The sequence below is a fragment of the Panthera pardus genome, unplaced genomic scaffold, assembly GCF_024362965.1.
Source record: "Panthera pardus isolate Hobbes unplaced genomic scaffold, ASM2436296v1 HiC_scaffold_17, whole genome shotgun sequence".
NCBI classification, from domain to species: domain Eukaryota; kingdom Metazoa; phylum Chordata; class Mammalia; order Carnivora; family Felidae; genus Panthera; species Panthera pardus.
This window is the reverse complement of record NW_026526732.1, coordinates 34424404-34438656: the sequence shown is the minus strand read 5'-3', so window position 1 is coordinate 34438656 and position 14253 is coordinate 34424404. Positions and strand designations below refer to the sequence as shown.

The 14253-nt window shown below is 39.6% G+C and overlaps 1 protein-coding gene across 11 annotated transcripts in view; it reads left to right on the top strand.

Moving 5' to 3' along the window:
* The window catches only part of L3MBTL3 (L3MBTL histone methyl-lysine binding protein 3), a 127507-nt gene extending 113637 nt beyond the window's left edge, over positions 1-13870 (top strand). For 9 of the 11 annotated variants that reach the window (XM_019420634.2, XM_019420630.2, XM_019420631.2 and 6 more), the window contains 3 exons: positions 7442-7614; positions 7833-7895; positions 12970-13870. In XM_019420634.2, the coding sequence (XP_019276179.1) occupies positions 7442-7614; positions 7833-7895; positions 12970-13113 (380 nt within the window). In that variant the 3' untranslated portion in view covers positions 13114-13870. The remainder of the gene's footprint in view (positions 1-7441; positions 7615-7832; positions 7896-12969) is intronic. The other 2 variants (XM_053904494.1, XM_053904496.1) reach the window with 1 other exon arrangement.
* The last annotated feature ends 383 nt before the right edge of the window (positions 13871-14253 follow it).

Below are 14253 nucleotides of genomic sequence, written 5' to 3'. Positions count from 1 at the left end.
TATTTCTCTGGCACCACGGCCACGTAACATTTTCTTATTTCTGATATTAAGGAGGCCCAGCAATTGATGGTGTTTTCACAGTACTTTCCCCAAAAGGCAGTAAATTGCTTTCCAAGTCACCAAAGTGGCTTCTGGTTTTTGTTACTTTTTTTTTGAGTTTATTTATTACCAGCTTCTGGTTTTATATAACTTTCATTATCAAAATAACACGTTTATTATAGAATAACTAGCAAATACAGGGAATTAAAAAGAAAACCAAAATCACCTGTGATTTTATTTTCCAAGATACCAAAATTTCCTGAATTTTGGTATCTATTTTGCGGGGCATTTTATATCTGAAGTAATACACAAACTGCTTTACAACCTGTGTTTTTTTAACTTTATGATATCCCAACCATTTTCACATAAATATTTATACTAATTAAAAGATAATATCAACTATTTCCTCGATGGATAAATATAGCATCACTTAATGAACCCCTCTCTGTTGGGTATCTAGGCTAGGAGTTTCCCCTCTCTCACTGTTATAAGACAGTGTTGGAGTAATAAACCTTAGTCTTGATTAGGATTAGGTCTGTGTGTGAGTGTGACATAAAACACTCATAAGCGGGGGCGCCTGGGTGGCTCAGTCGGTTAAGCGTCCGACTTCGGCTCGGGTCATGATCTTGTGGTCCATGGGTTCGAGCCCCGCGTCGGGCTCTGTGCTGACAGCTCAGAGCCTGGAGCCTGTTTCAGATTCTGTGTCTCCCTCTTTCTCTGACCCTCCCCTGTTCATGCTCTCTGTCTCAAAAATAAATAAATGTTAAAAAAAAAAAAAACACTCATAAGCGGCTTATGTCCAGTAAGAGCTGCTTATTTCTGTCTCACATAGAGCAAGTTCAGAGGTAGGTGGGCCAAGACTTCATGGTGTTCAACAGCACTGGGAAATCAGGCTCCATCCAGTTTTGTTGTTCCGTCCTGCAGAGTGTCTACTCCCAAGGCCATATGTTGGTCAGAAGTGGTTCTGGAGAGCTAGTCATTCAACCACCGTTGTGTCCAGGCGGAAGGAGGGTCAGTGCACGGAAGTAGTAGTGGGCGCCCTTACTGGGCTCTCATTCTTTAACGGCATTTCCGACATGTTGCAGATACCACTTCTGTTTATATCCCATTAGTCACGTGACCGCATCTGGCCACAAGAGTGACTGGGACACGTAGTCTTCATTCTGGATACAATTATGTACCCAGCAGAGAACCTCCATAGTGACTTTTTTACAAGGATTGGTTAACATTTACACTTAATTAGGTCCTTACGATGAACTCTGAGACTGGGAATCGCCGAGTCAAAGGATAGTAACTCACAGGGAACCTGTTTCAAGTGAGAGAAAAGACTTGCCCCAGCTTCATCAGAGCTGACTGTTTTGTAGTTACTTGACAGTGATGATGAGAACGGAAAGCATCCTTCTAGCTCACCAAAAGGTGCGATCTTGCCGACGCACAGCATCCTGCTGACCTTGGGGGTGCAGGTCCTGTGCAGGGAGTGAATGTTTGACATTACAGTGTACATGGAGATCCTAACAGTACAGCCCCGTACTATGCAATGCCTACGGCTCGTTGAGTCAGGAATCTTCGTGCTGCTGTGTTCTAAGACTGACGGCTACTTGCAGCTGGCCCTTGTGTGATTTCCGCCTACGTTTCACTCTTCAAATTTGGCATTACAAAATCTTCTCCTTTTGCCTCTTTTCTAATGGAACATTCTGGTCCTAATGCCTCCTCTACGTGACCAGGAGGTCTTTCGTGTCTGTCTCAATCTGATTCTCATACATATATACATGTTTCACTTAAAAAATAATAATAATAATAAACAAAAAGAAGAGAAAATAGCGATCATTTGATTGAATATGAGAATAGATTGATTTGTTCATGAACATAATGAATATTGTTATTTCTCTCTGCCTTCAACTATGTTTCTCATTTTAATGTACCATAAGATTTCTCTTAATTCTTACCTTGCTACTTTTGAGGATGACACCCCAGTTCTGCAAGTAAAATGTATCAATTATTGGACCAAGGATCAGGACAAATTAAAATTACTACTCTATAGTAATTTTAGTCATTCTCAGCCAGCTTAAAAAATTTTTACCTTACATTTGTTTAAATATTTCTGTCCTAATTTATGTCTATTCTAAGAAAACTAGAATGGAAACATTTTTTGAAGAAAGAAAAAAGATGTTGCTTTCATTGGAGGGGAGATATTGGTGGCCTTACCTTCCTAAGAGCCACTTTGAAGATATTCAGTATCCTGTTTATTTTTGTTGAGAATACTCCTTCTTTCTTTTTTTTTTTTTTTTAATATTTATTTTTGAGAGAGAGTGGGAGACAGAGCACCAGTAGGAGAGGGGCAGAAAGAGAGGGAGACACAGAATCCGAAACAGGCTCCAGGCTCTGAGCTGTCAGCACAGAGCACGATGCGGGGCTTGATCTCACGAACTGCAAGATCATGACCTGAGCCAAAGTCAGACGCTCAACCAACTGAGTCACCCAGGTGCCCCTTTCCAATTCTTTTTTTAAAAAATATTTATTCTATTTTATTTTTTATTTTTTAAATATTTATTTATTTTGAGGGAGAGAGAGAGTGAGCAAGCAGGGGAGGGTCAGAGAAAGGGAGACAGAGAATCCTAAGCAGGCTCTATGCTGACACAGAGCCTGACACAGGGCTCAATCCCACAAACCATGAAATCATGACCTGAGCTGACATCAAGAGTCAGATGTTTAGCTGACTGAACCACCCAGGTGCTAAAAAATAATTTGTTAAATCCCAAATTAAAAAAAAAAAAAAAAAATTATTGACTTAAGTAATCTCTGTGCCCAACATGGGGCTCAAACTCACGACCCCAAGATCAAGAGTCACATGCTTTTCTGACTGAGCCAGGCACCTCCCTGTTCATCCTTCCTTCACTTTCTCAGATTATACCAGAAATACATATCCTTGATAGTCATAAAACAATAAAAGCCATTTAGACAATTTCTAAACAAAGTATAACCTTTCCTCATAATATTTTACTTTTGCAAGGATTAGTAAGAAATAGACTTGGAAATCATCCCCGGGCAGTTCTGTGCCCAGTGGTATAGAATTGAGTAGCCCTGAAGAACTGTGGAAGCACAAAACCAAAGGGGAGGGGGAGAAGGACGTTAGATCGTATGCCTTTGGGAACGTTTCATTTCAGGGAACTTCAAACATACAGAAAACTCCTGTAAAAATGTTATTTTTCATGCAGATAAATAGTTTGAGAGGAGGGCAGTAAGAAATATGACCCTAGTGATAAAATGGTGGTAGCAGAAATGTCTTCTGGAACAAGGGCTTCGTTTTCTGGAGCACATTGTGCACGTTCAAACCTCCTCTTCCTTACTCTTGGCACTGGGCCGCCTACTTGAGCCAAAGTCTTTCACATTTATTTCAGTCTGATCGCATGTTAAAATGAAAACCTGGAGTCACATTTGTGTGCCATTCAAGGACTCAGATACACATTCACTTAAGTAAAGTTGTTTCTCTCTTTTTGGGTCTGGGATCATAGCTAACACACTGTTATTTTCAGAAGAGACGGGACGTTCTATAGCTGGTAAACACTAGTTTTGCCTCATTCGTTGGAAAACACCATTGGGCCTCAGGACATCAATCAGCCTGAAAGAATCAGCAAAAGGAAGGAAAGTCTTAAGTGAAAGATGCAAAGTTGGTTTTAGGTTTAGAATGATGTATGCGTCTAGACCTGTTTATATTATCTGCTTCAAAGACATGCAGGAGCCACCAGAAATAGGGGAGCTTTATGGTTTTTAGTCATTTCTTTAAGAATGGCTCCGTTGTTTTTCTAAAGAAAAATAATGTAGCAACATTAGAAATGAACCGCAAATAAGACAACTTTAGCAGCAAATAGAATGGAGCTGCAGTGAAGGAGGGAACAGTGGCAAGTGTTAATAGAATAGAAACAGTTATATAATAAATGTATCGCTTTGGAAAAGACGGACACTTATGTGGCAAGCATCAGAGCACAAACCATAGAGTAGGCTGTACGGTTTTACTCTGGTGTGGAACTGGAAATCTTACCATTTCACAGTAGCCTGCCTCATGAAAGATGCACAAATATTATATTTCAAATAATTAGCTGAACTCTTGGGAATGTCTGAGATTAAGCAATGTTTTTAAGTTACCCTGTATTTATATATGCTAAACAAAAGCATCTTGAACTCTGGGAAATTTAAAAAGAATGTGTATACACACACACACACACACACACACACATATACATATAATAATATATATTATATATAGATATATAGATATAGATATATAGATATAGATATAGATATAGATATAGATATAGATATAGATATAGATATTCATGTGGAGCAGGTAGGTTTTTCTGTATGAGCTCAACTCAGGTAGAGAGCGAGGACCAGTGGCTGTTAGCTTCAGTAAGATAGATTTTTTTTTAATAGTTCTAAGTTACTTTATAATAGAGCAATTCAAAATTCAGATTAGGCTAGTTTAAAAGTTTTTGAGGAGCCACAATAGAATAATAATAAAAAAATTTTTAAGAAACTGAAAACTTGAGATACAGAGGAATAAAATTAACGAAAGATGAGCAAGACCTCTACATGAAAATGACAAAAGATAAAAGAGAAGTCATAAAGCAGTTCCAAAGCAATGGAGCGAAATACCCTGTTCTTGGATTGGAAGACTGGATATTGTGAAGAAGTCATTTTTCAAAACCAGATTGGTCTGTATTTAGTGGTAATCTCCATCTAAATCCTAGCGGGTTTTTTTTTCCACAAGCTTATCCTAAATTTTATATGGAGATGCAGAGAGCTAAAGATAGCTGTGGCAGTCTTGAAAAAGACCTAGATCACAGACATCAGGACACTTACCAAGTGATAGGAATTAAAACCTGTAGGTTGGTATAAAGAGACCAGTGGGACAGAAGAGAGAATCTGAAGACACGTATTTATGTTAAAGCTGGCACTGTGGTACAGTGGGAACAAGGTGGTCTTTTCAATAAATCATGTTTGGGCAATTAGAAATCCATGTGGAAAAATACATTAGGAATGCCAGTCCTTATCTCATACCATGCCAAAATAAATTTCAGGTGGATTGAAATTTCAAGTGAAAGGTAAAACATAAAGTACTTAGGGAAAAACAGAGGAGACTAACTTTAGGACCTTGAGGTAAGCAAAGATTTCTTCAGTAGACCTACAAACAGCACTAACCATAAAAGAAAAAAAGTAAGTTAAACTTCACTTACACCTAATTTCCAACAAAGGATTGTCATGATACCTATTTCCAACAAAGCATTCCTATCCAGAGTGTGTGTGTGTGTGTGTGTGTGTGTGTGTGTGTGTGTGTGTGTGTATTCTACAAATCAGTAAGAAATAAGGCAAGATGGCCCAGTGGAAAAAACGGGCATAAAACCTAAATAATTCAAAGGAGGTTCTCCATATGACCAATAAGCATAGGAAAAGATTGTCAACTTCATTAGTTATCAGACAACTGCAATTATAACCACATGTGATACCACAACAAATTCACCAAAATGGTTAAAGTGTAAAAAGATAGACAATACCACATGCTATTGAAGATGTAAAGCATTTGTAACCCCCTTACACTGTTAGTGGATACATATTGCATAACTGTTTTTGGAAAACTGGCAGAATTTGTATATATATATATATATATATATACACACACACACACACGCACGCACTACATATACATATACACATACACAACAGAAATCATACATATGTCCAAGAAAAGACTGGTACAGGTAATGTTCAAAGCAACACTGTTGGTAATAGCCAAAAATTAAAAACAACTTAAATGTCCATTAACTCCCAATTACTTGTGGAATATTCATAACTATTGAAAAACCATACAGCAAAGAGGACATTCAATGAGCAATATGGATGAATCTCATAATCAATGCTGTTGAGAGAAAGAAGCCAGAAACACCCAAGATTTTCATCTGAATGTAATTCAGAAGCGGGGTAAAGAACCTGTGGTGTTAGAAGTCAGGAAGGTGGTTGTCGCCCTTGCTGGCTGGGGTGTAATTAGAAGGGGACACAGGAGGCTCTGGGTGTGCCGCCATGTTGTTTCTTGATCCTGGTGTTAGGTACATTGGTGTGTTCACTTTGTGAAAATTCTTTGAGCTGTACACTTAACGATTTGTCTACTTTTCTGTAAATCTTACTCTTCAAAGAAAAAAAAACCTTAAAATAATCTTAGAGATACAAGCCAGTTTAAAATAGTCTCAGTGACACAAAAGCCTAAACTGGGTAACCATTTGGCAAAAACTTGTGGTGGAATTGAAGTTGCATTGTTTTTGTTTTTTTAATTGTTTTTAATGTTTATTTATTTTTGAGAGAGAGACCGAGACAGTGTGAGCGGGGAAGGGGCAGAGAGAGAGAGGGAGACACAGAATCCAAAGCAGGCTCCAGGCTCTGAGCTGTCAGCACAGAGCCTGATATGGGGCTCGAACTCGTGAACTGCAAGATCATGCCCTGAGCTGAAGGCAGATGCTTAACTGACTGAGCCACGCAGGTGCCCCGAAATTGAAGTAGCATTGTAACTGAGATGGTGTAGGGGTGGAGGAGAGTAAATGTAGAGGAGGAGCCTTTCTTCTGATGGGCTTTGAGTAAGTAGTTTTCAGAAGTTTTCTTTTCTAAAGGATCTTGAGATAATTACTGACAAACTTTAGAAGTCCCAGTGACATAAAGTCATTTGCTAAGAAATGGCTGTTTTAGGAGAGCAGCAGTAAATATGTTTGGATTCAGAAGATCTGGCAGATTAATGGAATATTCTGTAGCTTTAATTTTGATCTGCACAAATACAAGAATGACAAAAGCATTTGCCTTTGTTTTATTTTTATTACAATAATTTCATATCCCTTTAAAAAAATTAAGTAGGCTATTTAAAAAGCCAATGGGATTGGTAAACAGAAATTGAAAGATGAAACCAGGGCTGAGCTAAAAGGAAAGAACAGGTCTAGTAACACAGGGTAACCACAGTGGCTGGACTCGAGCATGTACAATTTAGTGGTTACTTTTAGGACATCCACAACTGAAAGGGACACAAAACCATTTCCTGAGGCTTGGATAGTTCTTTTCCTTGCCACTAAAGCTGGGAGGCAAGTATCTTTCATGAGGCATTAAAGAGGCAACATTGTTAACATGACACATCTTCCATAAAGGGTAATGTAGCAAACGTGTAAGTTGAATTTACAGGTTGTTTCTTACCGTGACCTACCTTCTGTAAGGACAAAGGAGAGTGTAATTGTTCACTGGCAATAATGTTGAAAGGAAGCATGCTTTAAGTAGGTGCCGCCCGCCAACTCACTATTTGGGGGAGACACCTGGCACTTGGGGCTGTCTTTGCGCCTTTTCAGAGCGTGAGTTCCGGTTTGTTTCAATCCAGCAGGTGCCCGGGAAGAACCTAGCCTACAACAAGCACAGCGCCGGTCGGCTGTCTTTCTGTCCTTTAAATCACCAATTCCATGTCTGCCCTTGCGCTGGGAGCAGCAGAGCAAACTTCTCCCCACCGTAGCTGGAATTCCTGCCAGTAAAGTTTCCAAATGGAGCACAGATGAGGTATATTTCATTTTCTTTGTCTGCCAGGAACTGGATATAGCAATTCTGGCTTCAGGACCAGATACAGTGAATGTGTGTGGGGCTTAGTCTCTCTTCCTGAAAGGGAAGAAATTGTGCTGAGAGAAGCAACTAACGCATGCAGGTTAAACATTTTGAACCTGGAGCACTTAGATTCGGGCTTCTGTTTTCAACTGGAATTGTTGCCTTATTTTTGACAGGTGTCAGAATTCATACAGAGCTTACCTGGCTGTGAAGAACACGGAAAGGTATTTAAAGATGAAGTAAGTGTCCCACTGAAATGCAGTGAACGGTTAGATGTTTTGAATTGGGAGAGGAGGGAAGACAGTGCTGGTGTTGAAACTGACAGATGGGCGTGGCGTTGTCTAACAAGCAGCGTTCGTCATTTGTACACAGATGTCTTTCTGTGAGATCGGATGTAACAGAAGTGTTTGTACCATTTTATGATGCTCCACAGCAATAGCACCAGACCCGTTCCTAAAAAACAAACCACACACAAAAACCTTAATAGCATGCATTTTCTTATAGCACAGAAAGCAACCAAAGAGAGAGATAAGCAACATTTTATTTTTAATACAGTGAAATTAGTTATTTTCAAACATTTTATTTTCAAACATTATTTTGTTTTCAAACATTACTTTAACAACACCAAGATTAAATTCATTTAATGTTATACTAAATATTACTGTTACTGCTAAAACAACCCCTTAGATCTTATACCTATCTCAGTAATGTTTATAATAACTGATAGTCATTACCGTCTGCATTTGGGAGATTAGTTTATCCTCTGCCTGCCCAAAACATCAAGATAAGAGATGCTTAATAATGTTATGACCTATATTGAACATTAAAACAAAAAAGAAACTGGCTTTAACTACCGTGCATGTAATGCTATTTGAGTATAGCAGACTCTGTTCTCACTAGAGCCCTTTAAAAATAAGCCCCTAGCCTGTCAGCGCCTCCAAGCAGAGCAGTCTGTTTTCACTCTCATCTTGGCTACCAGAAGGTCGAAAGAAGACCCAAGTAATCTCAGAAGGTTTTTCTATAGTTACAAGTATATATGCCTTCTTTGCCTCTGTGTAGCCTCAGCTGCTAAGAATAGCATACTTTCAATTAAGAGCCTTGCAAGATGAGCCTGGGTGGCTCAGCCAGTTAAGCATCCAACTTCGGCTCAGGTCATGATCTCATGGTTCGTGAGTTCGAGCCCCGTGTCGGGCTGTGTGCTGACAGCTCGGAACCTGGAGCTTGCTTCAGATTCTGTGTCTCCCTCTCTCTCTGCCCCTCCCCTGCTCATGCTCTGTCTCTGTCTCTCTCTCAAAAGTAAATAAACATTAAAAATTAAAAAAAAAAAAAAAAGAGCCTGGCAAGAGTATCAAGACAGCTAAGGATCCAGGCATCGTCAGCATCATTATACTATTAGTATTGTTTTGCTTTGACAGAAGCCTGCTAAAGTATACAAGGATCTGATTTTCAGCATCCTTTTTGTCTGATTTATGTTCTTGTTTCAAGAATGTTTCATCTTCTTTCTAGTTGGTCTTTAATTGATAGCTGTTCAGATTTTGAGTTTCTTTCCTTAACTCCTAAATTCTAAGTTCTTCGTGGATCACACTCCGTTAATTTTCAGTCCCTGAACAGATTTAGACACCTGCAGGGAGCTGTTGTTCTTTCTGTGAGAAAAAAAAAAAAAAAAAGTCATGTAGTTGTTACCTGAGATAATGATAAAACATTTTTTTAAATAAGTTTATAGTACATCTATATTAGAACTGTTTTTGGTTCTGTTGATATCTAGACAATCCATATGGATTTGCTCTGTTACTTAGTTTCAGTAAGATTCAAGTTCAAATATGTTCTTTCTTTGAATATGCTTTCATGGCATAGAAAAATGTATTCAAAGAAAGAACATATTTGAACTTGAACTTGAATCTTACTGAAACTAAATAACGGAGCAACAGTGTTCTCAAAGCCAGATCCTTTTTGTGAGGAGTGAGACAGTGATTGTTTGCATAGTCCTTCATTCCTTTATTTATTCATCCTACAAATTCCTGTGAAATTCATGTCTCACAAGATCAGCAGGTGTTGGTTTTAAGGCCTAGAAGTAAACCATAAAACAAATCTAACTAAACCCTGGTAAGTCATCTCTAAGAGGCAAAGTACAGGTGTTAGGACGGGCTATGATTTGAACCATGCTTGACTTCACTTTCTTTTACACATTCTGCATCTAATCTGTTGAAAATCCTATTGGGCATATTTTGGAAACATCCAGGGATTCTGGCTGTGTGTCTGCCTTCCTCACTGCCACTATGCTCTGAGCCCCTATCCTCACTCACCTGGATTAACACTGTAACATCCTAACCAGTCTCCCTGCTTCTAATTTTGCTCTTCTACAGTCTGTTCCCAGCCTACCCAGAATGATCCTGCTCAAAATAAGTCAAATCATGTCACTCTTCCATTCGTAGCCTTCCAGTAAGTAAAGCAGAATAAAAGCAAAAATCCTCACAAGGGCCTGCCGTGACCTCTAGAGAGGCGAGAACCTCCTGACCTCTGCTTGCTCCATCCTTGGCTTACCCCATTTGTTGCACACACTGACCTCCTTGCCATTCTTCGTATTGTCCGGGCACCTCCTGTGTCTGCCCTGCCTGGGATGCTGTTCCTCCAGACGTTCACATGCCGTGCTCCCTCTGCTCCGATGCCACCTTCTCAGTCATCCATCCTTGCACCTGCTGCGCAGCCACCTCCCCACCCAGAGGTTTTCTTCATAGCACTGATCACCTTTCAGAATTTATTAGTCAGTTCGTTACTAATTAATTTGCTTACCTATCATACGTTTTGATTACAGTCTCTCTTCCACTACTAGACCATAAACTTCACAGGGAGTTTTGGTTTACTCATTTGCTTGGTTTTGCTTATATATCTGTTTTATTCTTTGCTGTATGCGCAGGCCCAAGAAGAGCGTCTGGAAAGTGATAGGTGTTTAATAAGTGTGTGTTGAGTGAGCACATTCATACCTTTACCCTCTGAGAAAGACACGCAAACAGCATGTCACTGTGATTCACAGAGTTAAAACATGGGGAGCAGAACCATGAGTGCTGGAAAGAGTAATGAAATGGAAGGCCAGAATCCTGAGTTCCAAACCCTCCTTCAGAGTTTTGGGCTGTTAGCGAGATACTTAATCTCTAATCTCTGGAGTTAGAGCAGTTTATATACATCACAAAGGCAAACAGAAGCAAACCCAGTGTTACACTGCGGTGATCACTGTGCTTAGAAAGTGCTTTCTCAAATTTAGTTTACTTCCTTCCAAATGAGGCTTGTCCATATGGTCACACATTGGAGCAGCCTGTGTGAAATATACTGGCTGGCACCCGCCTCAAGCTGACTTTTTCTTTCCAGTGTAACCTTAAAAATAATCTACCAAAACTTCACCTTCTCACCCCACTCCTAGCTTTCAGGTTCCAGCCTTGCCATTCTCTAAATGTTTCTTTTCATCAGTCATCTGTCATGTTAAACTCTTATATAATCTCAAGAGACTCAGTAGGGCCCGAGGTTATAATAAACAATTCCATCTTTGCAATGAGCTCCTTGGGAACCGGTGTGTTAGTTGACCTTTTCATTAATGACTTAGAAGACTTCGATCAAACCGTTTATGCTACTAAGGTCTGCCTTGGTTGAGTGAAGTGTTAATAGATCTGCCTCTCTGCTTGGCCTTGCTTGACCCGAGAACTGTCAGAGCACAAGCAAATGAGACCAGAGCAAATGCTCCCCAAGAAGCAACAGAACATTTCTCTTATCTGCCACTGAACTTGTCTTCATTCGGAAATTTACGTGGGAGTGCCTTTCCTTCTAGGGTATGACAGACACTAAGATGTTTCCTTGCTGAAAATTGGGAAACTTCTTCCAAACAATCATTGCTTGAAGTTGCGTACTGATTAAAAGGATTTAGAGGTTTGCTTTGTTATTAGAGGAAAGAGGAAAATCCTAAACAGCGGCTTAATTGTTTCAGCCTTTATTTAGTAAACTGTCTACAGAATTTAGAGTGGTATTAGTTTGCTGAGGCTGCCATAACAAAGAACCATAAACCAGCAGTTTAAACAAGAGAAATGTATTGTCTCCCAGTTCTGGAGGCTGGAGGTCTGAAGAAGGCAAGAAGGCAAGGTTGTCAGCAGGATAGCTTCCTTCTGAGGTCAGAGGAAAACCTCTGTTCCAGGCCGCCCTCCTTGACTTGGAGATGCTGTTATACCTTTTCCTCACAGTGTCTTCCCTCTATACGTGTCTGCCTCTGGCTCCAGATGTCCTCTTTTTTTTAAGGACTTCCATCATCTTGGATCACCCTACTCCAGTATGATCTCATCTTAACCGATTACACCTGCAGTGACCCTGTTTCCAAATAAGGTCACATTCTGAGCTTAGTAGGGCCCTGTTAGGACTTCAGCAGGTGAATTTGGGACAGACGCAATCAACCCAAAACAGTACATTGCTGTCAAGGTTTGTGATGTACTCTGAGGCAGAGAGCAAAAGTGTGTTTTACTTTTCTTTCACTTGTGGTGTAAAACGGAAAAACCGAAAGAGAAATGAATGATTGTTTTTGAAGGTGGCAGAATGTCCCCAAACGTGAAAATTTTTACAAAAAAAAATTTTCTTTTGTTCTGTCCGCTAAACCAGAAGTTTAGTTCTGGTAGAAGCACAGAAGTTTAGTCTTGGAAGAGACCCAGGGGGAGGAAGGATGTTTCTTGTGGTCACCCAGTCTACAGCTCTCCACACCACGTTCATCACCTTCATTTCCTGTGTCTCCATCTACACTGTTGATTGCCCTTGTTAGTAACTCCTTTTTTTTCTGCATACAAAGAATGGTTATAGCCACTCTAAAAATGAATGTTATCACTGTTTTTTTTTTTTCCTTCCCTGGGGAAAGCTAATAAAAAAAAAAATGTTAGCACACAGCTGACATGTTTGCCTGAATTCCTTTGTTTATATCCACAAACATTTGTGTGCTTAACTCGCATTTAAAATCTACCATAATGGGAACTGGATCTAAGTCACCCCAGATTTATCCAAATTCTTATGGACTCATTGCCTAAGTCAGAGCAATCCCAGGAAAATACGGGCGCCTTCCATTTTCCTGTGGGCTGATTTTTCAGAGGACCGAGTTTTATGTTTACTCCCAGTCCACATTGCTTCCAGTTTGGTTATTGTAGATAAGAAAGGTTCATCAGCCAGGAAATGTTTGCACACATGAACTCTCGTCTGCTCTGCAGAGGACAGCTGGTAACTTAACTTTGGATATTTGCCACAACACTACATCTGATCGATTCATAATCTTTTTGTCTGCTCCTCCCCTTTTAGCAAATTGATGGAGAAGCCTTTCTGCTCATGACCCAAACAGACATTGTTAAAATTATGAGCATTAAGTTGGGACCTGCTCTCAAAATTTTCAATTCTATCCTGATGTTCAAAGCTGCAGAGAAGAACTCTCACAATGAACTTTGAAGATGGTGAATTTTGAATACCATCAGCTTTCTGCTTTAAAGCTCATGTTTTATTCAAAGCACAAGGACAGTTATAACTCCTAAGCGAGAAGTCTCCAAAACTCAAAAGAGCAACGCTATCAGATTATTTATATTCCTCAAGAGACAATATATATGAATCCTTATGAAAGTGCTTCAGCTTTTAACCAGGTACTGTCTAAGAGCACTCATCCTTTGGTTCTGTTCACTGAGCTAAATTTATCTTTGTAAATCTTTTTGAGGCTGGGGGAGGGGTGGGAGGGAAAGGGAACTTCATTAATTATTTATGGTAAAGGGGGGGTCAGGATAAGAACTTTTGGCATTTTGTAAACATTGTTGAGTCCTCTTTCATGTACACGGTTTCTTTTTCAGTACTTTCAGAAACCTTTTTATATAATCCAACTTCAACTTAAACCAAATTAGTCAAGACCTGGCCAAGTTTAGCCAGTGGGACTGTTACCTGTATTGTTAATTCTGTGCCATATTTTGAACTGCAACATTATGCTAAGTATAACTTTGCAAGTCATGATATTGCCTAACTGCTTGTCATAATCTGTTGGGGCTGAATAGATGTAAAAAATTACTTTTCTCTAAATCAGTGTTTTTACTTTTGCACGCATTATGAAATGTTAAATTACTTTTCACCAGCATCATTACTATAATTACCAAAAACGTGTATATAAATAATGGAATTGAAAAATAAAATATATAAATAAATTAGGTGATGTATTTGAATGGCATCCAGGCTTCTACATTGTGGTGCCCTGTGTATCTACAAGAGTCCAGTGGTATCCAAGGAATATGCAATTACATTGGGGGCGGGGTGGGGGGGGGGGCTTGTTTGTAAGGATCTTGAACTATTTATGAGATGATCTTAAGCTTCTCTCCGATTGTCCATGCCGTAACTGTAGTGCTTTTCGGGGCCGAAGGGCTCATTCTGTTGATGGAAACACTAATCCATAAAGAGCTCTGTCCCAGATCTTCTTCCTCCAGACCCAAAGGTTTTCTTAGAGTTGGCCGAAGAGAGAGTATGTGGATTTTACTGAAAGGGCGGAGTGTGAGGGAGCAACAGCAGTCAGCACAAAGAGTGTAAATGCTCACAGATCCAGGAGGGGGTTTCCCA